General features: G+C 32.7%; 4 protein-coding genes across 7 annotated transcripts; 1 reads left to right on the forward strand and 3 right to left on the reverse strand.

Annotated features, from left to right (window-relative positions):
• Positions 1-1,885: 1,885 nt before the first annotated feature.
• On the reverse strand, positions 1,886-6,808 carry LOC108224396 (NADH--cytochrome b5 reductase 1). Of its 3 annotated transcripts, none has more exons than XM_017398998.2 (10): positions 6,711-6,808; positions 6,387-6,509; positions 5,930-6,071; positions 5,683-5,773; positions 5,494-5,571; positions 4,739-4,819; positions 4,539-4,628; positions 4,082-4,147; positions 2,927-3,013; positions 1,886-2,213 (listed from the first exon to the last, which is right to left on the reverse strand). In XM_017398998.2, exons 2-10 carry the CDS (start codon positions 6,493-6,495, stop codon positions 2,121-2,123), a joined length of 837 nt encoding a protein of 278 aa, XP_017254487.1. In that variant the 5' UTR covers positions 6,496-6,509; positions 6,711-6,808; the 3' UTR covers positions 1,886-2,120. The 3 variants fall into 3 exon arrangements, with proteins under 3 accessions (XP_017254487.1, XP_017254486.1, XP_017254488.1); XM_017398997.2 differs by having other exon boundaries at positions 6,387-6,522; positions 6,711-6,786; XM_017398999.2 differs by having other exon boundaries at positions 6,387-6,525; positions 6,711-6,785.
• Positions 6,809-8,181: 1,373 nt separating this feature from the next.
• Positions 8,182-9,781, reverse strand: LOC108225010 (presenilin-like protein At1g08700). The gene has a single exon (XM_017399803.2). It carries the CDS (start codon positions 9,656-9,658, stop codon positions 8,372-8,374), a length of 1,287 nt encoding a protein of 428 aa, XP_017255292.1. The 5' UTR covers positions 9,659-9,781; the 3' UTR covers positions 8,182-8,371.
• Positions 9,782-13,471: 3,690 nt separating this feature from the next.
• LOC108226723 (transcription factor MYB60) lies at positions 13,472-15,405 on the forward strand. Of its 2 annotated transcripts, none has more exons than XM_017401714.2 (4): positions 13,472-13,677; positions 13,745-13,955; positions 14,153-14,282; positions 14,448-15,405. In XM_017401714.2, exons 2-4 carry the CDS (start codon positions 13,823-13,825, stop codon positions 15,148-15,150), a joined length of 966 nt encoding a protein of 321 aa, XP_017257203.1. In that variant the 5' UTR covers positions 13,472-13,677; positions 13,745-13,822; the 3' UTR covers positions 15,151-15,405. The 2 variants fall into 2 exon arrangements, with proteins under 2 accessions (XP_017257203.1, XP_017257204.1); XM_017401715.2 differs by having other exon boundaries at positions 13,774-13,955.
• Positions 15,406-21,573: 6,168 nt separating this feature from the next.
• Positions 21,574-25,836, reverse strand: LOC108227489 (protein DETOXIFICATION 24). The gene is made up of 9 exons (XM_064079320.1): positions 25,512-25,836; positions 24,055-24,307; positions 23,401-23,942; positions 23,018-23,104; positions 22,883-22,939; positions 22,550-22,788; positions 22,317-22,435; positions 21,921-22,007; positions 21,574-21,799 (listed from the first exon to the last, which is right to left on the reverse strand). Exons 2-9 carry the CDS (start codon positions 24,301-24,303, stop codon positions 21,737-21,739), a joined length of 1,443 nt encoding a protein of 480 aa, XP_063935390.1. The 5' UTR covers positions 24,304-24,307; positions 25,512-25,836; the 3' UTR covers positions 21,574-21,736.
• Positions 25,837-26,294: the final 458 nt, after the last annotated feature.

A 26,294-nucleotide genomic window follows, 5' to 3' on the forward strand; every position in this document is an offset into this window, starting at 1 on the left:
ATGCATATTTATTATTAAGTGCACTAATTCAAACTTTTTATGAAAAATGCTAGTGATATTAGAATATGTTTTCAGAGAATGTAATGGTGAAGTAGAGAGTTTACTTGGAAAACAATAGGAGAAGCTCACCTAAACTTGTTAAAGTAAAGTATGAATATTGAATACAAGTAATATTGAAAGCAGTTAACCAGTGCACCTGTTTTACTCACAGGCAGAACTGGAGTAGTAGTATTAAATTGAACCAGTGTTTAAATTGTTTTTAATGCAACCATTATTGTATTAAATTAAATACAATTGGTCAGATGCCCACATGGTAAGCAGTATTTGCCCAACTTAGATTTTCTTAAATACAATTGTTTTTGTCTTATACATTGATTTTACCGTTATAATCATGATCATAATCGAGATTAACTGGTGTAGGTGCTGACTAGAGACTAATTGAAATAAAAATTAGATATCTAATAATATATAATAATATTTGGTATATTGGTTTTACTTATTTAAAAATTTGAATCGAGGAGATATCTTCGACGGGATTAATCGGACAAATATAGGAATCGAGGGTTTTTAGAATCATATTTTTCTCATTTAAAAATGCGCGTATGATTGTATTCAAAAAGTATTTAAGCAGCCTGTTTTGCGAGTAATGGTCACTGCCAATGGCGGCGTACTGGAAAACGGGCGTCAAGGGCCTTGTGAATTCTCAACTCAATTAAAAAAAATTTATTCATATTATAATTATAATTATTTCATATCTAAACTCCTTTCTAAAAAATTTAATCTAAAAGTTTCTTTTCCAGATATACACGAAATTTTTTGATCATATAAATTTTTTATGTAACTAAAGTCTACTTCTCAGGACCACTACTGCCATCTAATTTCTTCCCATTAATTTCATGTTATTCTCAGAGTCTCTTTTGTGATTGTTTAAACTAGCTGGAGAGGCTTCAACTACAAGTCTGCAGGGACTGCTGGTGCATTTCTTGGATCTTGTGAGAGTATAGCCCGGGAAACCAGATTATAAACATAAGTAATTTGTTATAGTAATTTGTGCAGATCTGTATCCGTCAGATCCACATCGTATTAGTAAATGAAGTCTTCCCTGTAATGCGTGTGGAGTAAAATTCCAGGGCTCTGGTCGGAAATTTCTTGATAATCTACTCAAATCTGATACTCCTTCCGTCCTTATTTATCTGTCCACTTTTAACATTTTCACGCATATTAAGAAAATTTAAGTTTGATAAGAAACTTCTATCAATACCCTTATTTAATGTCTTAATTGTAGGAAAATACTAATGGGATTACTCCATTATCCAATACAAATTTGATGAATCAGTGAATAATAGTCATGATATTTATAGCTTGAAGAACAAAGTCAAAGACTCTTTAGGAAATGAAAATTTTTGCTTTGGTTATATAAATGGACAGATAAATAGGGACAAGTTTTTACTTCCAAAGTGAACAGATAAATAGAGACGGAGGGAGTAATTCACAGTTGACAAAATATATGAAAGCTTGTGAAAACAAATCATTTCAAGTCATCCCTGACAGAAGGAAAAAAAAATCAATTCAAGTCATTTAAATTAAAAATGATGCACTGTTGTAAAGATTGTCTGAGTTTAGGAGTCTGTACATGAGTTCAGATAGTCAAGCATTGACCCCCTTGGATACTATACCTAACTTTTTAAAGATATTAGAAAAGGTACTATTTCATGTCAAGCAATAACAAGAAATCTAACTGTAAAACCTCTAAGAAGGTGGAACTCTACTTAAAATTGTTTTGACAAAGTAATCATAGGTCTGAGAATGTCATTACAATCATCTGGACCGGGTTCAAGCATTACACATGAATCTAGTAATGTTTCAGCAACTTCACCACCAAAGATTAAACAAAAATTGCAGATGGATTTATAACATATTAGCAATTTGAAATCAAAAATTTAACTGAAGAATAATTTCATTGGCAATATTCTCATTATTGAAGCTTTAAGAGCTGTTATGTAAGCAGCTGCTCATCTATATTACAGTTTCAATCAAAAGCAGATTAAGTGAGGACTATATTACGCGAGTGCATCTCAACTTAATCAAAGAATTGGGAGAGCAAAGTTCCCACTGCAAGGTCAGAACTGAAACTGCATTTCAGGTAAATATCCCAGAGCTTCAAGGTTACCAGCCATTGCTTTGTTCATTGGTGGTGGTCCACACCTAAGAACCTGCATGTCCAATATTAAAAGATTAAAATCTGTAGGCCTTCATACCCTCTCTTTCTTTCTACTGTAAGTAAACATCTTACGGTATTCTGCCATTTAAAAGTATATAGAGGAAATAAAAACAATACTTTTTCTATCTATAATGTTCTATGATTAACTTTCAAAAGCCGTTTTGCATTATACTGATAAGTCATAATCAATTTGAATGTGGAAAGAAATAAGTTGCAGTTATTAGTGTATATATAAACCAATCTGTCTAATATTGACAAAATCATAATAGTCATTAGTAAAAATGTATTTTCAATTGTATATCTGAAGTGCATAGTTACATATTTCTGAGTAACCTTTCTTTTATATTTCTATAGTTTAAGACTCACAAAAATGATTATGCATAAATGAGATCTTACAAGAAACTAATGTTATAAATACTGACAACAATAAATGAAAAAAATCATTCATCTTCATGTAAATTACTATAATTTTCGTGATATCACCCTGAACAGAAAAGCATTATATATTACTAGTATTTACAGGAAACTAATATAGAAAGGTTAAGATAATACTGAAAATAGATTCAGGGTCCAGTTACAAGTTTAATGAGTAGCCTATTGAATTTAGATGAATATAGTTCAAAATCTGAGATCATAATAATTAACTATGATGATAAGTTTCAGGAGTGTTCTAATAAATTTAGATGAAAATAGTCCAAAACCTACCTGAATATCAGTTGCTGGCGCTGGACAATGCTCTTGGATCATCTCCTTGGTTACAAACCCCACACCGCCATTCCAAACTTCTGGTGGCTGCAGAATTATATGAAGCTATTAATTGATTACATACACGACACAAAGTTATTTACGACCTGCATTTTGGCTAGGCATTGAACAAGCTGGGTAACAAATCTCTTATATTTTAAACAACAAAGATTAGCTTTGAAGATAGTCTTCAGGCTTACAAGCTCAGAATATTTATTTATAAACACGACAGATCTATTGATAACTAAGAGCATCTCCAAGAGACTCTTCATTTAGGCTCTTAACTTGAGATTTGAAGAGGGAGAGAAAAAATGTTGCTCCAAGAGACTCTTAAGTGGCTCTTAAATCTTAAGAGCCTCTTGTTTCTCCTCAAAGTTAAGAGCCACCACATGGCTCCTAACTTATTTTTTTACAATAAAAAAATCTTTCCCTCCAATTCACCTCCATCTTTCACTCTCTTTTGTTGTAGTGGAGCCCAATATATGAATAAAGTATGAAATATAAAAGAGATATAGAGAGTATTGTTGGAGTTTACACTCTTAACTTTGTCCTAAATTGCTAAGAGCCACATTTTTTATATTATATTTAGGAGCCAATAAGGAGGCTCTTGGAGATGCTCTAAAGATCTAGCAGTATGCCTCTTCATGACTAAAGATCTAGCAATATTCCGTGTCACAGGGGCGGGGCAAAACAATTGGAGGCCCTGTGCGAAATCTAAACCTTCGGCCTTTAATTATTACTCGATACAAATTCAAATAATTTTTTTCCACATAAAATGAACTATCTTTTTATAAACAAGAAGCATACTAAAAAATTCACTTAAAAAAAGCAGAATCATGAACAACACTTTCAATATGTATAACTAACTTTTTGTTGTGAATTTCAATATGTATATAGCATGGAGTCATAAATTCAGGGGGCCCTTATTTCCAGGGGCCTGTGCGGTCGCTCAATCCGCGCCACCCCTGCCTTATCAAATACTAAATGATATTATCACAGACATTACATCAGATGACCTAATTTTACAATATCCATTTTATCATATCTACCAATAAAAACAGGGTACAAAGGACAGAAGTAATGCTCCAGATTTATTTATATAAGAAAGCAAGTTACCTGGTTCAGCACATAGTATATTTTGAAGCGATCAGGGTAGTTTGTAGCAAGCCCATCAAGTTCTTCCTGTAAATATCAAAAATTTTAAATGACATTAGTTTGTAATAAGTAGAAGCTTCATAAATTGTTGGGTTCTTTTGACATTCACAACATCAAACACAGTCTCATTCCCAATAGATTATTCAAGCATGGTAGTGCAAAAAATTTCCTTGCAATGGAAGAGTTTCACTTATACCTTCAATCACCATATAATCTCATTCCCACTATGGCTTGCAACACAAGAGTTTCACTTAACCTTTAAATAAGATATAGTCTCATCCCTAATCTAGGCTTTTCATATAAATACCATATAATGCTTAAACTCTGGACTTTGTAGTCCAGAATTTCTAACATTGTACATTTAGAAAGGATGCATATATTTGATTTGAACATATGTAGGAGATACAATAAACATTACCTTTAAAAGAATGTCATCAACTGTAACATTTGCATAGATAAGATGCACCTTTGTGGTATCATGTGGGTTCTCTAAGATAGCTCTAGCAACCTGAAATTCAAAAAGAAATTTTGACATATCAATACCAGAATCTGAAAGATAAAAGCCCATAGCAGAAGCATATATCTCTCCCAGAACAAATACAGAGCCGAAATTCATACCTGAAACATTGGGGTGATACCAGAACCACCAGCAAGCATCCCAAAGGCTCTCACTTGGCCCGGTTGATACTTAAAACGGCCCTGTTAAACATAAGTGTCATCAAATCAACCCCTTTTGCAGCATTTTCATAATTTTATCAAGCAACAAGCTAACAACAATTTGTTTAGCATATATTGTGCAGTTTGCAGATTAAAAAAAATTTAACAGAGTTGACATCAAGTATCGTATGTTTTAAGTACTTGGGATAAACAAGCCGGAATTAAAAATGATACTACTAAATAAAACTACACAAGCTTTTAATAACAAGTAACCTGTATGACAGTGTGTCCTTATCATTCTGGCCTAGCTTAGTAAAAACTTACTTTACACTTAAAATCAATATATTTTTGGTTTAGTAGGCACACAAAAATATCCCAAGCTCAATCTTAGTTGATACTGACGTAGTTGCAGAAGTTCGGTGCGGTGCACATTAGCACATACCAAGTTTGGAGTGGTGATATTATGAGATATTACAGGTACGTTATAAGTCTTACAACCAGTTGTACTAAGACATGAAAAGACTAAGTCCAGAATATTATGATAAATTCTTTCATCCCTCCTATAATTATGTATAACCAGCTAATGAGGCTACGTGGAGATCATGGTTTGTCTGGGACCCCACAAGAATATCATATCAAAGTAGATTCAAACTTATCCTGATACATTCAACAAAACAGTAAAGATTTTTCAGAATGTCATGTACACGGCTTTTTACCTTGGGTCCCTTTACTTCCATATAATCACCAACGCGCATTTCACGGAAATGATGAGACATCCTTCCTTGTGGATACATCTATATGAAAAAATAGATCAGCAATCAATCTAAATGAAACTTTGAACATTAGCATGTGACCTGTGAAATTCAAACTAGTATCTCCCAAAAGGAAGAAGTTTGAACAAATACCTTTATCACTAACTCGAAATATCCAACATCGGAGTCCAATGTAGTTGGAGTGTATGGCTTTATCACATCTTCACCTTGGCTGTCCTTACCCCTGTATAAAAAAATTTACATTCACAAATTTCATAAGATTATACAATGGAACAGGTATAAATGATTAATTGCTTGTAAATCATACAATCTCAAATTCTCAACGTAACAATAAACAAAGCAATATCTGGACAAAAAGGATTGGAGTCAAACAACTAACTTGCAACTTATGTGTTGTCCAATTGGAAGGCCAAGAACTGAGGTAGGACTTGGAAGACCAAATTTAAATTTGGCAACATTATGACTCAGTTGTTTGCGCTCCACAAGCTTGAATTTCTTAAAGCTATCCGCACTTAAGGATCCTTAAGAAGATATCAACAATTCAATCAATTTACAGCCACTTGCAAATCATATTTGAAAACACAACAGATGAGATAACAAGAGAGACAAATAATCAAAATTTTATTTTTTTAATCAACATACAAACAAGGATCGAATTCAGTGCATTTTATCCAGTTCCAAATAATATTTCAAGATGCAAAAGATGAGGTACAATTGGGGGACAATAGTCAAAATTGGACAGGAGAGAGAGGGGGGTAGGTAGGTAGGTAGGGAGAGAGAAGAGAGGCAGGTAGGCAGGGACTAGGGAGGTAGGGGGAGAGAGAGAGAGAGAGAACCTTTAGATTTCTTGGAGGAGATAACAAAGGCAGCAGTGGCAGCAACAACAATAGCAGCCACAGCAACACCCAGAAGCTGGATCTCAGAGAATCCCATATAATCCCCCATTGTCCCAAATGACCCTGGAAGAAAAAACTACTTTGTATATTATATGAGTGAGCGAGTCAGCCAAAGAAGAAAGTCTTCTGAAAAAACGTATATTGAAGGGGTTTTAGTCAAGAAAAGTGAGCGCCCGAAACACCATGGCTGGCTAATCTCTACACATGTGAATGTACATGCATACAAAAGTTAGTATAAAGGGAGTATATGGTTACAGAAAATACCTACGACTGAGAAGATTAGCCGCCGCCGGCTCGCCCCTGGTATTGGTTCTTGGTAGAGGACAAGATAGGTAAAATGTTCTCTAATTCAAATTCTAGGAAATTCACCCACTCGCCCGTTTTCAATATGCTCATTCACTATTTATGATTCTCTTCCAATTCATATTACTTTGACCGATATTTAAATTTTTTCCAAACACCCAAATAATTTATTTAAAAAGATTATATAATTTTTAGAAAATACTTACTCTATATTTTAGAATTTATTTTTATTTTTTTCAGAAAGATTATATAACAAAAATATTTTTAAATCTAATTCTAAAAATACAATTAAATTAGCATTCAACGTTGTAATATTGCTGAAAACAATTGCTTGCAACTTAAGTTGCATACATGCTTGCACCACATTTTAAAAATTATTTCTGTATTATATGTTATTGAAAAATCCATTTTTTGGAACCAAAATCGAACAGAACACGCATTTTGCCATTTCCAGCTCAAGAAGCCTCAATCGTGCAAGTGTGTAACTTATAAACTATAGAAGTAATTTCAATCCATATGGCTGTTCAGCTTGTTTCTGTTTATTATGATACTGTAATTGATAGATAGATCATAGTCCTTACTCCTTATTGTCCTTAATACCAACCATACGATGAGTAATACCATTGTGTGCGGCAATATCAGGCCCGACCCGAAACCCGACTTACTGAGACAAAATCTGAAAGTGATCCGAAATGACCTGAAATTGAAATTTCATTTCTAATAACTTCAATTTTCAGTTTTATTCAATTTTAATTGATTTTAACTTGACCCGAGATCGACCCGATTATTGACACAAACACGACCTATTACCTGAAATTGCCACCCCTAAACCACTACCACATGACAACCATTTGTTCATTCGCAGCATACACGTTTGTTCATTTGCTGATTAACTCATAGCAGCTGGAAGGGTTTATCACACTCTTTTCTACTCCCACGATAATAAGAAAATGGAAAGAAGAGCGCCTCTCCCTGTTCTGTCACTACATGTTCACTAAAAATTAACCATGATGCTGCTAACAAGGAAATGGAACTCACAGCAGCACGCCAGTTCAACTATCTATAGATAGAAAACATCATTCATGGGAACGTTAATTTTGCAACAGATTTGTTTTGACGGGAGATAGTACGAAGCTATCTTCCAACAAATATGTCCCCTAATTCACTATGTTACACTCCCCCCACATACTAAGCAAGCATAACAAAAGCCTCTGATATTTGATTTCTGCATTACCTTTCTCAAGTATCACAGTAAATAACTCAAAAAAAGGATAATAAATATCCATAGAGATCATTTGGAACAACTCAGGCTTCCGAATTCAATTTTATACACAGCATAAATAGGGTTAGTATGAGGTAGTTGCATAGGTAAACCCAAGTTCCTATAGTTGCACAAATCATACTTATAACCAGATACTGTCAACCAACATAATGCAAACAAAAAAAAAAATCTGCAAGTTAGATTTTCTACTACATATGAGGACATCTATCCGAAGATCATTCTGAACAATGTACATTTATGACAGTTTTCCATTCTGAATTGCTAACCATCTACGTCATCTATATTATCTTCGAACAGTATAACCATGAACAACAGACATATCTCAGCACATGTTCGGGTACTAAAACATCAACAAATTTGTGGATGTTCCAACAACAAAGGGTTCCAATATCAAACGAGTTAAGAAGTAAAACATGATGCCCAGTGTGATAGAAATAGGAAGGGCGGGTAGCGCTTGACGATGCACAGCTAACAAAATAAGAGTGCAACCCAAACCCGATATAATCGCAAGATAACAAGCATAGACAGTCATCAGATCATACATTGCGGCTCTACCCACAAGAACGCTATAGAAAACAAAGTCACCAAGACCAAGCTTAATACCTCTACTTGTGGTCACTTCAGTATCCAGAGCATCGGTACTCACCTCACCTGCAGCATCCCTCATCCCTAACAATTCAATAAGTGGAGATCTCTCCCCTTGCATATCTCGTCTCCCATGTTCTGAACCACCTGAATTAGGCACCAACGGAGAAGTCTCCCCTTCATCTCTTACTACTTCAATGTCATCACTTTCAACCTGAACAGATGTATACTCCACACCACTATCCCGATTCCGAGTATCATTTCCCCTTGCCACCATTTCAACCTCTACAGACTCTGAATCCGAAACCCCGCCAACCAACATTCCTAAACCAGTCCTACCACCCCGATTGGAGACCACCGGCCTCGCCTCATAAACCAAAGCCGGGAGCTCCCCATCCCTACTCGACGCCAACTCAACCAAAATCTTAAGCGGCCCACCTGGCGCCAAAACAGCAACCAAATCATACAAAGCCAAGGCAATCAACAACGTCCACGTGGTCCACTCGGGCAACTTAGTGAACCAAGCAGCAACAATAATCCCCAACACAACCATATAACTCTGCCTCAAGAAAATCGGAAACCCATCCGAAAACAACGAAAGCACGCCCACCAAAGTAAAATTAACCATCAACACGAAACAAGTGATCGAATCAATGGGTATCGAAAAATACTGAATAACACTTAAAAAAATAGACCCGCCCATTGTCCCAAGCACAAAAAATGCAGAGAAACGCATATAGTTCTTCAAGAAACCAGTAAAATTATAATAATACAATAATACTAACAAGAAAGTAACAGCAGCAATCAAGATTACAAAGACAAGGGCATTAAGAAGCGAGCCTTCAAGCTTTTGGGTGGTTGAATCTGAGGCTGTTTCGACGTAGACAAGATTGGCGGCGGTTCGGATCTGGTCGGCGCCGGAATTTGAAGAGGACGAGAGACTGTAGACTAACAGAACGACGAGAAACATACAGATGGATACAGGGGACATGACGCCGATGATTTCGGACCCGATTGATTCGAGAATGCTGCCATTTTCCATTTTTTCGGGGAGGGTTTTGATCGGGAAAGTTATTAGGGTTGTAGATACAGGGGATTGTGTGTAATTGCCATTTGTGTTTGTTAATTTTTAATTTTGTTTTTCAGCTTCGGACTGTAGACTTGTAGCAGATGACATTACAGGCTCCCTCTCGTTTATAACCACTTTGTTCCACCACTTTTCAAAACTAACCAGTTTTTTTTCGAGTTTTCAAAACTAAACAGGCTAAATCAAACGAGAAACAGCGACCTGAACGAAAATTTTTTAGGTCGCGCTTTGAAACAGCGACCCAAACATAAAAAACCCCATTGGGGTCGCGTTTTCAAAGAGCGACCCAAGCTGGGTAATATGTCCTAATTTCTTAAAAACAACCCTAATTATAATATAATAATTTTCTTTAAAATAATATAATATTTTTATAATATTATATTATATAATGATATAATATAAAAAAATCATTTAATTCTTATACATTATTTGTGATATATTTTTTTTAAAAATAAAATCATTAATCGGATAATTCTTATACATTATTTGTGATATTATATTTTATATTATTATATTTTGTAATGATATAATATATATTTTATATATATATTCGAATATGTTAAAAGTGAATTTTTTTCGATATATTTATATTTTTGGATAATTTAATTCAAATAATGTATTTATATAGGTTCAATTATATTTATATATTTATTCGAATGTGTTAAAAGTGATTTAGTTCGATATATTTTTTTTTTTGAAATTTTAATTCAAATAGTATATTTATATATGTTAATATTTTCTTATGAATATTATATTAATATTTTAATTCCGAATATATTATATTCGTATATTATAGCATATTAATATTTATATTTTAATTCAAATATTAATATTTTAATTTAAAATCTAAATATTTATATTTTAAGTCAAAATAAGCATAATTTAAAATCTAAATTCAGATATTAATATTTAAGTTACAATATTAATATTTCGAATATTATGTTTTTCATTTGATATTTTAATTTCGAATTTTAATATTTTAATATTAATATTTTAATTTGAATATTATGTTTTTCGAATATTATAATATTAATATTTTAATATTATAATATTAATATTTTAATATTATGTTTTTCGAATTTTATGTTTTTCGAATTAAAATATGAATATTATGTTTTCGAATATTATAATATTAATATTTTAATATGCTTGATTGTATGTTGTGGCCTGTGGGTAGGGTTTTGATGGTGGTTTTTAAACAGCTTGGGTCGCTGTTTGAAAACGCGACCCTTATGTGGCTTTTTCAAGCTTGGGTCGCGTTTTCAAAGCGCACACCTAGCTTGCAAAACTCTCCCACTCGGGTCGCTCTTTCTCGATTCATTTAGACTGGTTAGTTTTGAAAGCACGAAAAAAAACTGGTTACTTTTGAAAAGTGGTCGAACAAATTGGTTAGAAATGATACGGAGCCGACATTACAGTATGTTGATTTTCTTTTTGTTACGTACAATACCATTTTACTTCCTCCGTCCCATTTTATGTGGGCTGGTTTGACTTTCATGAAGATTAAGAAAAAGGTAGTGTATATAGTTGAAAAGTATGTAAAGTGGTGGGACCGATCAATATTTAATACTCCCTCTGATTCTTTATACTTTGCCCATTTCAAATGTCGGCACTGTTCATGACACGAGACAAATTACTTGTTTACGTCTAATTTATAAGACTAAATATAATCATGAGTGATCTCGTTGGATTCATATTTACGAGTACTTTAATACAGTGAAACTTTTATATTTAATACTAATACAAAATTAAAGATATTAATGATCAAAAGTGTGTGTTGGCAAACGTGACAAAGGCAAACGGGAAAAGTATTTAGGGACGGAGGGAGTAATAGATTTGAGATAGTGGAGGAAAGTAGTGGGTGTAATAGTGTAAAAAGAGATTATAAAATATAGAGGTAGTGAGTGTAATAGTGAAATGTAGCATTCAAAAATAGTAAGTATTCATTCTTTTTGGTACGTCCCAAAAAGCATTTGAGATCACATAAAATGAGACGGAAGGAGTAATATTTTGAACCGGAATGTATAATTTTTCCGATATTGTCCGGTGGAGTAATTTTCAGCAATAAAAACCTAAATACCATTATCGGAAAAAATTGTTCAAAAATCATTGTACAATCTAAATTATTAAATTATATCATTTTTATATTTCAATTTTTAACAAGATTGTCTAGACTTAAAAGTCGTAAACATCATTTCATATAGCGTTTTATACTAAAGTCACATCATGTTATGTTTTGTGAGATTTTAAGGCCTTAATATGAACAATCTACTATTTGATTAAATTTATTTTTTAGAAACAAAAGTATGTTTTTGAAAAAAGTACATGTAACTCTACTTTTTTCTGAAATAATAATGTTTTTCACATCATGAATATGGAAAACCTATCTAACCTTTATATCCAAAATTTTTGTAAAATTATGCTTTTTTAGAAAAAAAAAATAAACACTTAATAAGAACTTAATTTTCATAGCCAAACACGCGTATGTAACATTTTTTTCTCAAAAATCAAAATGGTGGACTATTCGACACTAATAAGTGATATTTCAATTCATTTATCCTAATTCTAATATTTTAAATATTACTTAAGAAAATTATGCTATACGAAACCTTTTTTTTTTATTTTCTTTCCTTTTATAATCTAGACTGCCTTATAATCTTTACTCGTAAGAAATAACTATTCTTTTTGAATATGCGTAGCGTTATAAGAATACAAGTATTTTTTATTTTTTTTCTGAAAATAAGAATACAAGTATTTTAAATTTACCTAGTTTCGGTTCTCTCCGTATTCTGTTTTATTAACGGAAGTGACTCGTTAGAGAAAAAGATTCATGGCAATCATCAGCTTGTTTTATTTCTTGCCGAATAAAATTAGTTGCTTCATGCACTTATTAGTGCAAACTAAAAGTATTGAGGGGCGATATGCCAATATATATTGACATACATTCATGGCCAGGGAAGCTATCAGCCACTCGAGGCCTCAGGTCTGCAGTATGAGAGCAGATTAATTGAAACAAACCAGGGAGTGATATTAAAACAGATCAAGGCAACTTAAAACAGAGCCGATTGAGGAGTACATTTATCACATCCATGTTACATTAGTACCAATTCTTGTGTCTAAAATACTTATTTCATCCTAGCTTCTAAAGAATGCCAATAGTTTGTTCCTGAGTAATATATTACTGTCATTTTACAATAAGTTGCTGGTGCTGCCAAGGAACAGTGATAGTTCTACACTTAGTACAAAAACAGTAATATTGGATTTGATGGAAAAACTAACATCATTTATGATAGATAATACATGTGTGCGTTGCTTTGGGGGTGCGGATGTGTCGGCCAAAACTGGTGACTACCAATTCCCATCCATAGAACACCACGAAGAACGGTGATGGATCAGTCGTCTGAGCTTCAGTTAAAATTGCCTCAACAACCCGATTGTCAGCAACTCGACTTCAGAACGACTGGTTGCAGTCCACTGTGCAGACTGAAGACAACAGATAAACAACCATTGTTAAAAAGAGTTTACCTAGTCACTAATTTCTAGAATTTTACTTATAAGTCGGTTATGAATTATAAGTTGTCCAACAAGTTTACTGGTTAAGTTGAACGTGCCCTTAATGAATTATGGTGAGGACCCGATTTATTAAGCGTAGACTATTGGTACAAAATTGAATTTTTTAGACTTAAACATGAATGCGATGTTTTATATAGTATTAATGATCAGCTTGCCAGCTAACCTAAATTATTAACTACTAATTCTTGAGGAGTGCAGAGCTAAAGAGGAGAATTGTAAAGCTTTCTATCTCGGGTGAGTTTTGGATTAGCAACCTGCTTAAGCAAGTGAGCCTCACTGGGAAAAGAGGGAGAGAGTAATGGAGTAGCAGAAAGAAATTCCTCTCTTTATTGCTTAATTTCTAATTTCAGGCTCATTGACTTCTGTTGATGCCATTTCTTTTAGTAAAGGTTTCCAGAAAGGTGAGCATTTTCCTCTTCTCTAGATCACTTTTGTGTACATTCACATGTTCATGTTACTATTTTATAGAGAGATGCTTCTCACAAGCTAAAACACAGAAGATATATACACTCGTAGAGGAAGGGGAATATAGAGAGAGAGCGTGCTATGGGGAGACCTCATTGCTGTGACAAAGTTGATATCAAGAAAGGTCCATGGACCCCTGAAGAAGACATAATTTTAGTCACCTACGTCCAAGAACATGGTCCTGGAAATTGGAGATCCGTGCCTACCAACACTGGTAAGCAATCATGAAAAAAGATCAATTTTTATAAAGATGTGTTTGTTTCAAATTTTGCACTTCGGAATTCAGAATTCTTATAATCAGGTCCTGAGAAATATTAAAACCCTCTATACGAATCATTTGTAAATATCTTTTACCAAGACAAAAGGCTATTAAATAATCGTTACTGATCTTTGTTTTGAAACAAATGAAAGGGCTGCTAAGGTGCAGTAAAAGTTGCAGACTGCGGTGGACTAATTACCTGCGGCCAGGAATCAAGAGAGGCAATTTTACCCCACACGAAGAAGGAATGATCATCCATCTCCAATCTTTACTTGGTAACAAGTATGTTCATATCGTATTTTTCCCTCCACTCTTTTTCAGTTTCTTTAGCAAACGCAGCTTCAGGCTTCTTACCTGAACATGCATGTACAGTTCAGTTGAAAAAGAGATAGTATTTGTTAACATTTGACTGTAAGTAACATATTTTTGCAATGTTAATGTGGTCAGATGGGCAGCCATAGCTTCATACCTTCCGCAAAGGACAGATAATGATATAAAGAATTATTGGAATACACACTTGAAGAAGAAGATCAAGCAGACAGCTTCTTCAGAAGATCACGTTCCCCACATACTAGCATCATCAGATCAGTCCAGGAAAAGGAAAATATCTGATATAGCCACAAGAGATCTTGCCCCAACAGATCCTACTTTCCATAATAACTGTTCCAGTTCAAACATCTACGCCTCGAGCACAGAGAATATCTCAAGGCTCCTTCCTGGTTGGATGGGATCTTCCATGAAAACAACAGTTGATACTAATGATGTCGATGCTTTTTCCAGTGGTGGCTCCAATGGAAAGATAATTGGAGACTCTTTTACAACAGTTCCTCCACGTGACAATCGTCCCAAGGCTGAGCAACCAGAAGGTATAGAATTAATGTCTAATGAAGTGTCTGAATCCATATTATCATTTGATAAATTAAATGCCACCATTGGCAATTGGGATTACAAGAACCCTTCTAACAAAGATTCAGATAACGATGCTGATGCCAATATGAAAGATGATTATGACGCGCATATGAGAAAACCAAGGCCAGCCGATGAGCATAAGAACAATCACCCTCCACTGTCGTTTCTGGAGAATTGGCTTTTGGATGAAGCCTCTCCTGCTCAAGTGGGAGAAATGATGGAACTTCCCTCCATTTTCTGATGAATTTGTAGAATCCATGTACTCTACTCTTTAATTATTCTGCAGAGTAATCTTTGTTTGCTTGGTTCTAAAAATTGGAATCTATTGGCAAATTGTAACTTGGCAATAATAAAACATAATCTTAATGAAATTTTCTCAAGACTGTTAGAGCTCTTGATACATCTATTGTTCTTATTCTTGTTATAAGGCCTTGGCATTATAACTCTACAGGTCTTTCATATATGTAAATCATTGGACCTTGAATTAATGCTTTCAGCGCTTTAATCAACAGAGCCACATACTTGGAAGCTTATTGCTTCATTTTTGTTTCACTCGTCTTCAAAATTTAAACTAATTTGAGGAGGGTAGTAGATATAGATATCTTCAACAGTTAAATGATTTTCACTTGTATTTCCATGAACTTAGTAGACATCATACAGTTATCCTGACCATATTTTTGATAAATGGTCTGTTTCTACCGAATTAAAAATTGTATTTTGGGTGATTTGATATTTTAATGAAATCTTGTTCTTCTCGTCAATATAAATATATAAGAAAATTGATTTACGCAACATTTATAAAAGAATATGCACTGTCCCGTTTTATTAAATAATTTAAATTATTATTTTTTAGCACTTAAACATGAAAAAGAATATTTTTAAACAGTCAAAATATTTTCATATATGTGCATAAAATTCAAAGGAGATAGTCCTGACAGAATAGTAAATAATGATTTAAAGTAGCAGTTCGAAACAACTTTCTGGGTAAATCGTAAGTGTTCACTAGCTGCAAAAAACAGTAACTCGGTTTGTTTAGACAGAGTTTTTCTTGCTCCTGGAAGTTGTGTTATTGTAAGTTTGCCGGAGAGAAATACTATTATTTTTTAGTTTTATTTTAAAAGCAGATGATTAATCATAATTAATTATCGATTAATTCTTGATTAGTATCTCGTGAACTGATTAAATTCTTGATTAATCCCTCATTGCTGCAGTTAATTTTCTATTAATTTTTATTTTCGTGATTTCACCGATTAAATCTTATTTTATTTTTTTATAACACCATCTTTGAGTATTAATTACGAATTTGTAAGATTAATGTTGTTTGGGGTTGCTATATTTAAGTGGCCAGCATTGGTAGGTAGCCTCACCAATAATACATACTAGTTGATAGCCCGTGCCAAGCACGGGTTTAAATAAAATTTTAAAATTTGTTATTTATCGGAATAATAATGTCTTTTTAGTTACATTGTCATATTTTTATTATACCTATTTAAATTATTGTTTTTATATGATATTTAAATTATTGTTATTTAATATAAGACTTTCTATATATTAAAATTTGATCCTACTTTGAATTTATTTCATAACAATATGGGTCCCTGTTCTATGGAGTCCACAAAATAAGAGTATTGGCGTCCAAAATTATTTAAAAATAATCTACTCGTTTCAATTTTAATTGTTTTTAGTCTACAATATTTGTAAACATCTGACAATTTGCAGGTTATGTTCTACAATATAATCATTGCAATCAAAAGATAAAACAATTATATTATAAATCACTAAACACTATATATGTTCTAAAATATACTCCCTCCGTCCCTTTGGGATGTATACGTTTGGAATGGACACGGAGATTAAGGAAAGTGTATAAAGTAGTGTAAAGTAATAGGAAAGAGAAAAAAAAGTAGTTAAAGTGGTGGGACCCATGTATATTTAATTGATAGATTTGAAAAGGTAGATGGAAGTAGTGGGTACGTGGGTGGGATTTTTATACTATAAAAATTTACTATTTTGGGAAAGTTTTGAAATGTATAGAATTGAATGGGACATCCCGAAAAGGAAAGTGTATAGAAATCAGAGGGACGGAGGGAGTAACTCATAAGTTGAATAATGATATTAATGATTGTAAATGTTGGAAGATGTTAATGATTAATTGATAATTATATATTTAAAACTACTTAAAGATGGTAAATTATATAAAAAAATTTGAATAATTAAAGATATTGTTTATGATTAAACTAAAAGATTATGACTGGTACTTACTGCGTCTTAAATGCGTACTTTATGGAACTTAACTCTAACATTATGCTTTATTTTAGTAAAATTACTATGTTGTTTGATGATTTTTAAATAGTGAAAATAATATTCAAGATCAACACATATAAGTTCGTTTATAGCGTCTTTAATCTTGAACAAAAATTCAAAATTTTAAGTCACAATTATTTTATTCATTTAATAGGCAAACATTATATATAATTCTAGTTGGAGTTTTTGTAGATCTAACAGTTGTTGTAGTTGTTTGATAAACTGATATTGTAGTTTGACAAAATTAATTAACTTTTCAAAAATAATTTGATATCAAATATTTTGACGTATGTGTAGAGCTTCTTTTATTATAAGTTGAAATATGGATAATGACTTCATTTTCTTTGAGTTTCTATTTGTCAAAGTCAGTGTTACCACCGCCTTATTCGTCTTTATCGCAATCTTCTGAAAAACACTGAATATTAATAATAATTATTATTAAAAAAAATATGACCAAGTTTTTTGATACTTTGGTATCAATATTGAATCTTGTTTGTTTTAATTCTGAAATATGATAGAAATTTTATAGATTTGTTTCGTAAATTAAATTGTATGAGTTTTAAAAATTAAAACGAATATTTGACGCATGTCTAGAGTTTCGGTTCTTTTATTATATATTGCAATATGGACAATGACTTCGTTTTTTTGAGTTTCTATTTGTCAAGTCAGTGTTACCACCGCCTTATTCGTCTTTATCGTAATTTCCTGAAAAACACTAAATGATAATAATTATTATTATTAAAAAATATATGATCAAGTTTTTTGGTACTTTGGTATCAATATTGAATCTTGTTTATTTTAATTCTAAAATATGTTAGAAGTTTTATAAATTTATTTCGTAAATTAAATTGTATGAGTTTTAAAAATTAAAAAAAATATTTTTGTTGACATTATTACTCTATTGATAGGATATTATATTACTATCAATATGAAGTCCCTATTTATTTAAACTCTAAAGCATAATAAAAGATTTATTGAGTTGTTCCGTATATTAAATTATTTGAGTTTTAAAAAATTAAAACAAATAATTTTGTTGGTAATATATTTTTATTAGTGAGATAATTGTTATAATACAAAATCCTGTCAAATATAGAATTTTTTTGATAATAGTAATAATTGTTAAATAAAAAATAATATGATTATAGCCAAATTTTGATATGAATTTTATAGAACTGTTTCATAAGTTAAATTGTTAGGGATTTAATTGTGCGTATAGGATAAATGTTATATTACAAAATCCTAAACACTATGGAAATCTTTTTATAGCAGGATAATAATCTTAATCAATATTGAAAATTTTAATAATAAAATCCGAATTAATATAGAATTCTTTTCATAAATGTATAATAATAATTATAAAATCCTTAAAATGTATAATAATAAGTATAAAATCCTAACAGTATGAAAATCTTTTCATAATTCTATAATGGTTATTGTTATTAAATAAAAAATTCATATAACATTGTCCTAATCAATATTAAAGTTTTTAATAATAAAATTCTAATCAATACAGAAGTCTTTCATTGTCCTAATGAATATTGAGGTCTTTAATAATAAAATTTTATTCTATATAGAAGTCTTTTGATAATAATATAATAATGACTATAAAATCCTAATCAATACGAAAGTGACCGAATTTTGGTACTTTGGTACCGATGTTCCACCGAAACGTGGTTTCGCTTATTAATAAAGGGTATTGATGGGCACCACTAAATACCCTTGAAAGAGAGGCAATGTGTATACCAATTTTCGCTTTCATACAATCTCTGGACATCCACTAATATCTCTTTCAATCTTTTCATCCATAACTTACTGCGATTGCATATCGAGCGAGTGATCCGGTCGCTTAGAGCGTTAATAAGATGGCCTCAAACGACGTTGGCTATAATAGTCGATTAGATTGGACATCTAAGACATTATATAAAATTTGTTGAATTAGTAAATGATATTTACTATATTGGTTGGTTATAATTTAATAATAGTATGTTATTAATATTTAGATTGTTATAAATAAAATATATCAGTTTAATATGGTAAATGATGTTTGATCATTCGCAGTCACACCGCAGATTTCTTACAAAGCTGCAGAGGTTCGACAAATTTAGTCATCCATAAAATGTTGGTTATAATTAGAGCATCTCCAACGGCTTTGGCTACAATGGGTGACTAAATTGGACATGTAACAGATTATGTAAAATTTGCTGAACGTGTAATACATTTTGCTTCGACGGTATTGGCTATATTGGTTGGCTTTAATTTAAAAATAGTATGTTATTAATATTTTGGATTGTTATAAATAAAATATATCATTTTAATATGATAATAAGTGATGTGTAATCTTCCGGATTTTTTTTCACGAAAATTATCGATTTCCTGCAGATTTTCTTACAGACCTGTAGCGGATCGATAAATATAGTCATCCATAGGAAGTTGGCTATAATTATTGATAACAGGTGGGGGATGGTTGGAGCGCGAATTTTTGCTATAATTTTTATTTTTGGCATGACAACTAGAATTTTAGCCAAAGGGTCTCCATGGTTGGAGATGCTCTTATACACCGCTCCCTCTGTTTTTTTTTATTTTTTATATGACGCTTTGACTTTTGGCACACACTTTTAAGTGCTTTGAACGGGTAGTTAAAAATATTATTTTTTGAATTTTCTTTTTCTGAATAAAAAATTTGATTATATATTATTATTCAGAGAAAAAAAATTAAAAAATAATATTTTTAACTATCCGGTCAAAGCACTGAAAAGTGTGTGCCAAAAATTAAAACGTCATATAAAAAAACAGAGGGAATAGTGGATATGGTTGGAGTGGTGATTTATGAAGACGTTGTTGTAAATTTTATTTTTGATAACCTAACTAAACTTTTAACAAGGATTTTTCATGATCGGACATTGTTCTAAACTCTGTTTAAAATTTCACTTAAAGCATATTCTCCTTTACTATTTGATGTTAAAAATCCCTCTCGTCTTAAAATGTTCTTTGGCAAGACGGTTCAAAATTTGGATGTCAATGTGCTAAACTAATTTAGAAGGGTTCTTTTTCTTTTTTTTTTTTTTGGTTTCTTAGTGATATAATATCGTTTATTTTACATATAATTCAACTCATTTTTTTTTTATTTTTTTTTTTGACGAACAATAAGATTTTATTAAACATAGAATTTAAGAACACAGTCGGGACAAACCCCCAAACTGACAACTACAACCTGATTGTGAAACAAAAATCGAGCTAAACAAATAGCCGTTTTGTTTTCAGATTGCTTAACAGATAGAATATAAATATTCTTGATATTAAAAATGATTACAAAAGTTTCTCGAGCAATCCAGTCGACACCGACATCACTGAAAATAGTAGAATCACAATTGATCTGCGCACATAAAAAACCGGTGATAGGCCAGTGTTCATATCCATCAGTTACACCAACTGAGGTAGGGGGTACAGATGCCCCATATATTGAACAATCATTTGTTGTGCGAGGTGAGCTCTCGCGATAACCACAATTCCAGATTTGAAGCGGGTTGTCCAGATCTCCCAATACACCGTAGAAATCATTCTTCACGCAACATGACAACGAATCAAAAACGCAACAAGACATACACCCAAAAATTGGGGACAACCAACAACCCAAGCACAGAAATCAACAGGCTTAATTCAACTCATTTAATGCTAAATATTTAAATAATTTATATATGAAAAACTCTTTTTCGTTGGAGTAAGTCCATAATATCTCGTATATAATTAAAAATATAGAAAGGTAATTAATTTTTATTTTTACAAATTTAATATTATCATTGACGATAATAGAATGATAAGAGTCTATATTCAACTATTAAATCTTTTATTCATCAATCTATTTTCTTATGCACAATTTTTTTTAATGATAATTACAACAATAACGGCTAGAGTTTTAAAATACCTATATAATTTATGTTTAAGATTTTTCTAACTAAAAGAATCCACTTTCAAGCGTTCAATATAATTTCGTTATAAGTATGTTTGCTAACATACACGACCAACTTTTAATTATTCAACTTCAAAATTTTTTTCGATATTTTAATCATAATAAAAGCCTTGAGGCTTCCACTCACAATTTCACATATATAAATTTCAACTAATTTTGAATGATATATTTTTATTTTTTAATTTAAAACAAATGTCTATAAACATGTATTTATGAAAACGGTGTTGGGTCTGTCCCTATAATAAAATATGTATTTTTTAAAAGAATACTATATTTTATTAAACAGGAACTTCAACAACACTCTCTATTTATATTCCATAAAAACAATACCTGATTTCTTGGTGTCACATTTGCTTCCATATCATCTTGTTAATGAACCCATAATCATCAGACTCGATTAAATTTCTCCGGGTTGCATTTTTGTATGAATAGTATACATGCAAAACCAGAAACTAATAAAAATGCACTACTTGCTACTACTTGCTAATCTCTTGGAAACAAAATATGATGCTTAGGAACCATGAGAGTACTATCATACTCGAGCATAATTAGAACATTAATTCGTCTCCTCCCCGGATTTCAAGTAAAAGCGATTGAGACGTTCCGACGCTCTTAGCACCTGTAGGAATTGAAATATAGACCAACCTTGTCAATTTATAAGGAAAAAATTATGTCATTCTAAGATCAAAATTTAAGCAATGAAATAGCTCCAGCTCCCTTTCAAATTTTCAATCACTTACTTGTACATCCCAATTTGTTCTATATGTCAATACAGACAGTGTGATGGACTGACAAACAATCCCACATATCATTCCAATCCATATGCCCTGTACAGTCAAGGTAGACAATCAAGACAAGAGATATATGCAATATAAGAGGCATTTTGATTTTAGTTTACTTTTTATATAGTTGAACACCGGTTTGCTGCAGATATGGTAAATATAAATAAATCATGTATTTTAATTACTCTATTAATCCTGAATACTAATTTGCTCAAAAACTACGGCAATGGTTTTGTATTTGATATTGATTCATTTAAGTAGTGTCCACGAACCAGTGGTAACAACTAACACTATACATTTTCCTTTTTAAAGCTTACTTTCATATGGAACATATAAATTAAAGGAAAATTATACCTTAACTTGAAGACCAACAACATATCCGAGGAAAACTCCAACCGGAATGCCAATCAAATAATAGCAAACTAAATTGACAATTGCAACAGTACCCTGCAAACCGGCCCCAACTGCCACCCCTGCAAAGGTTAAAATACAATAACAATAGATAATTAATTCAATGCTATATTTTCTTCAAACGTACTTGATGTGTCAAGGCTTTGGAATTGAAAATATTAGAAGACATGACTTACCTGAAAGAACAGGGTATATACTATTCAAAAACACCGAGAAAGTGAGTAGTACTGAGAGATCAGATACAGTGTCTGCGACTTCCTTGTCATTTGTGAAGAAATATGCGAGTTCTTTATGGAAGAAGAAGCATAAGCTAGAGAAGATAACTCCAATTAGCAACGAGGTGGCCATTAAGACTTTAATAGAGAATCTCACTGCGTTAGCATTCCCCTTGCCGAGTTCATTTGCAACCCTTACACTGTAGAAACAACAACCAGAGGTAGAAGTAAACAAAATATGGCTGCAAGCACACAGAACTATAAGGAGTACGCATTTATTGAAGAGTGACATACCATGCAGCTCCCAGAAAGCCAAGGCATATCATAAATTCCCATCCATTAATGTTGAGGCTGCAAATTTATGACAATGAGCAGAGGATTCTTTGGTGTAGAAAACATAAAGAATAAATGATTAAAGAGAGCTCTCACCAAATGGAGAAGGCAGATATAGCAACCTCTGCATTATCCATATACCCTGCAATCAAGACTAGAACAGCATTGTACCACAACTCTAGGCTATAGAGATAAGAAAGAGAAAACTATTTAGTATAAAGAAAGTATAAACCATTATCAGTAAATGCTAGAAACTTTGTACTCGGAAATTTCTTACACTTTTAATCACAACCACAATGCACAAAACATAAATTATATCATCAATCTTTTTCTGCGTGTGTGCATGCGTGCTTATATGTGAGTAACTGAGTATACTCTGCCTTGCAGACAAATTTATCACTAGAATATTGGATAAAGATGATGGCAAAGCATGAGCGAATATAACTAAAGTTAAAAAAAGTGAGAATTCAAACACTTACCAGACCATCAAGCCAGATGACAATGAGAGCTTGACTACAGGGAGAATATCCAAGAAGGCAGCTTTGGAAAATCCTTTCCATGAATGAGGACACCAACCACCAAAGATGTATATAAATTCTCCAATCACCAGAAACCAAGATGATATAGATAATGCACTCATCGCACCAGGAACCCCCCAACTGAAGTAAGTAACAAAGAGCCACGACAAAGGTACATGGAGAATGAACTGGAAAACTGAGATCCAGGCAATAAGCTTGTTCTTTAACTGAGCTTGAAGGTACATCTGAATAGTCAGGCTAAAAACAAAATTGTACACGAATGGAATGAACCACAGTGATATATATCCTCCCCTTTTTGCTATAGACTCTTCCTGGCCGAGTAGCATGAATAACTGGCTTCCAAATATGAATACTGGGAGCAAGATAGTCAAAGTAATCAAATCAACAATCCATGACCGTTGCAAGTAGATACCCATCATATGGTATTGTCCTGCTCCAAATGCTTGCCCACAAAGGGTTTCAGTTGCACTTGACATTCCTAACTGCAAAAGGAAATAATAAGTATGATGTAATATTTACAACTAACAAAGAAGTTTAAAAATTCTCAGTTCCAAGTGCAAAGGTAACTGAAAGAGTTTATAGATATTAACTCACCAGTATTCCATTTACAAATCGAACTGTGATGGTTTGCACAAGAGCATAGCCAGCAAGGTCCAGTGGACTTATATGACCAATAAATGATTGTGTGACCACTATGGTTCCAAATGAACCCACTCTTGATATGACTCCAGGTAGTGCAACCCTCCATATATTCTTAGATTCTTGTAAAATCTTTGATTTTAAATCAGTTTCTTCTTCTTGAACTTTTGGCACTATAAGCCTCTCGTTCAATCCATTCTCCATACTTCTGCAAAGTGTTCCAGAATGATCATCAGAGGGGTACAAAATGTGCTTCTCGCCACAAAATTTTGATGCAAAGAAGTGCTAGAGCATTTTCTTCTATGTTTTGCTATTTAAATATACAACTTACCAACTTCAGGTTGCCCGTTTATATCAGTAAGAGACTATTACTAAGGTTTTCATAAACAATTCTATGTGTAAGAATCAGAATTTTTGTTAATATAAAAATACCACATATCACTCCCAACACCACTAAACACATGTTGAAAAATGAAGCAGTGACATGGGAATTATATTCCCATGGGCCATGGTCATGGACTAATGCCATATTTAGCTACATTTCCTAAAATACAATAAGCAATAACACCATTACTCCATGAATATTTCCATGAACTATGGCCAGAGCAGTTGATTGATTGTTGAAAAACATGCATATCTCCATGGATCCGGATCTAAGATGCACAAGCAGTCAATTAAAATATTACCTACTTTATATTTCTGGGCCAAATGACCCCAGTACCAACTACTACTTTTTACTACAAAATAAAGTAGGAAAGCTTCTTTTTCTCTTCAATAAAAAGGGTGTCTGCTCCTATTGTTTTATTCAACATATTACTATAAATCAAAGTCAGAAACCAACAGACCAGATTCACTTTTTCCGGTGAATGAGGCCTTTATCTTCTACCAGTTATTGTATTAGAATTTAGGAGGCAAGACCAGAGAAGATGATCTTAACTTGAAATATACATGATCAGATATCATGAGAGGGTCAACTTAAACTGATCAAACATGACTACAAGAGTGAAGAGGTAATAATGGAAATACAAGTACCAAAAAAGAACCACAAAATCATCAAGTATGTAATATGTTTGTCAATGATTATAGTGGGACTAAAGCAGAGCCATGTTTTATTTGCTTATCATCTAAACAGAAGTATAAGTGTGCATATAAATTTCAGAGTCTTGATTATTGGGTAGCCTAGCAATATCAGCATAACATGAAAAAGATGAGAAAGGAGATGAAATAAATGCATTATATCGAATACCCACAACAAAATTCAAACTCGGGTACAAGTTCTTGCATCAACTTAAATAGAAAAACAGAGGGACAGAGAGAGAGAGAGAGAGAGAGAGAGAGCGAGAGGGAGAGGGAGAGGGAGGGAGGGAGGGAGGGAGAGAGAGAGAGAGGGAGAGAGAGGGAGAGCGACTTACAAATCAGGCAGGAAAGAGACCGAGTTAGGCAGGTGGAGCACAAGAGGAGATCGGGAAGGAGAGGGGGATTATAAGCAAAAATGGACAAGTAAAAGAGCAAGAGTGATTAAGAGCAGCAGGATGTATCACATGGTGAGGTTTACGTCCACGTTAGTAAATTTTAACAATCTTTATTTGCAGGTAGGTTGTTTTAAAGTTTATACAAGGCGATGAAACGAGAGAATGTAACAGCCACCGGGTGGTTAGGTGGATTCTATGGTTCTCGTGTTTGACAAGTAGCTAGCTCAAACTTACTTTCTTTTTTACTGGGATTTATTAGTAGCACAACTTGTCTTCTTTTGTTCCTTAGAAAAGTATACCACTCATCTCTTTTCGGTCTTTTCGTATCTATGTCGAATTTCCACCCCACTTTTGTTCCGTAAAATAATAAATTAAATTTCTAAATATAAAATTTTAGCCGCTCATCTGAAAAAAGTTCATTGTCTTTTAGATGTAAACCCGAAAACACGGGTACAACTTGTATGACTATAAGTCTATAATTCTGTGAATTTCTATTAATAAATTATTTTAGATATTTTAATTTTTGAACTAGTTACAGTAACAATTAATTTGGAATGAATGTAACTGCCAGTACAATAATACAAGATGAATGGTTGTTCAGAGTGCATGTCGCGCGTAATCCCGTGTAGGCTGTAGTTGTGTGCATTAGTCAACGAGTCCCTGTAAATAATGGAGACTGGGTTGACTGGTTGGTGTGTGTTTTTTACACTCCAGTCTTGACAA

Source organism: Daucus carota, chromosome 6 (assembly GCF_001625215.2).
Source record: "Daucus carota subsp. sativus chromosome 6, DH1 v3.0, whole genome shotgun sequence".
NCBI lineage: Eukaryota > Viridiplantae > Streptophyta > Magnoliopsida > Apiales > Apiaceae > Daucus > Daucus carota.

What these genes read in the sequence shown, in the direction of transcription:
- LOC108224396 (XM_017398998.2), bottom strand. Translation starts at nt 6,495, where the DNA reads ATGGGGGATTATATGGGATTCTCTGAGATCCAGCTTCTGGGTGTTGCT. An exon ending in CTCCTCCAAGAAATCTAAAG is followed by an intron (nt 6,072 to 6,386) that starts GTTCTCTCTCTC and finishes TATCTTCTTAAG; the next exon opens with GATCCTTAAGTGCGGATAGC. An exon ending in TGGAAGTAAAGGGACCCAAG is followed by an intron (nt 4,820 to 5,493) that starts GTAAAAAGCCGT and finishes TATGTTTAACAG; the next exon opens with GGCCGTTTTAAGTATCAACC.
- LOC108225010 (XM_017399803.2), bottom strand. Translation starts at nt 9,658, where the DNA reads ATGGAAAATGGCAGCATTCTCGAATCAATCGGGTCCGAAATCATCGGC.
- LOC108226723 (XM_017401714.2), top strand. Translation starts at nt 13,823, where the DNA reads ATGGGGAGACCTCATTGCTGTGACAAAGTTGATATCAAGAAAGGTCCA. An exon ending in ATCCGTGCCTACCAACACTG is followed by an intron (nt 13,956 to 14,152) that starts GTAAGCAATCAT and finishes AACAAATGAAAG; the next exon opens with GGCTGCTAAGGTGCAGTAAA. An exon ending in CAATCTTTACTTGGTAACAA is followed by an intron (nt 14,283 to 14,447) that starts GTATGTTCATAT and finishes TAATGTGGTCAG; the next exon opens with ATGGGCAGCCATAGCTTCAT.
- LOC108227489 (XM_064079320.1), bottom strand. Translation starts at nt 24,303, where the DNA reads ATGGAGAATGGATTGAACGAGAGGCTTATAGTGCCAAAAGTTCAAGAA. An exon ending in TCATCTGGCTTGATGGTCTG is followed by an intron (nt 23,105 to 23,400) that starts GTAAGTGTTTGA and finishes TTATCTCTATAG; the next exon opens with CCTAGAGTTGTGGTACAATG. An exon ending in TATATACCCTGTTCTTTCAG is followed by an intron (nt 22,436 to 22,549) that starts GTAAGTCATGTC and finishes TAACCTTTGCAG; the next exon opens with GGGTGGCAGTTGGGGCCGGT.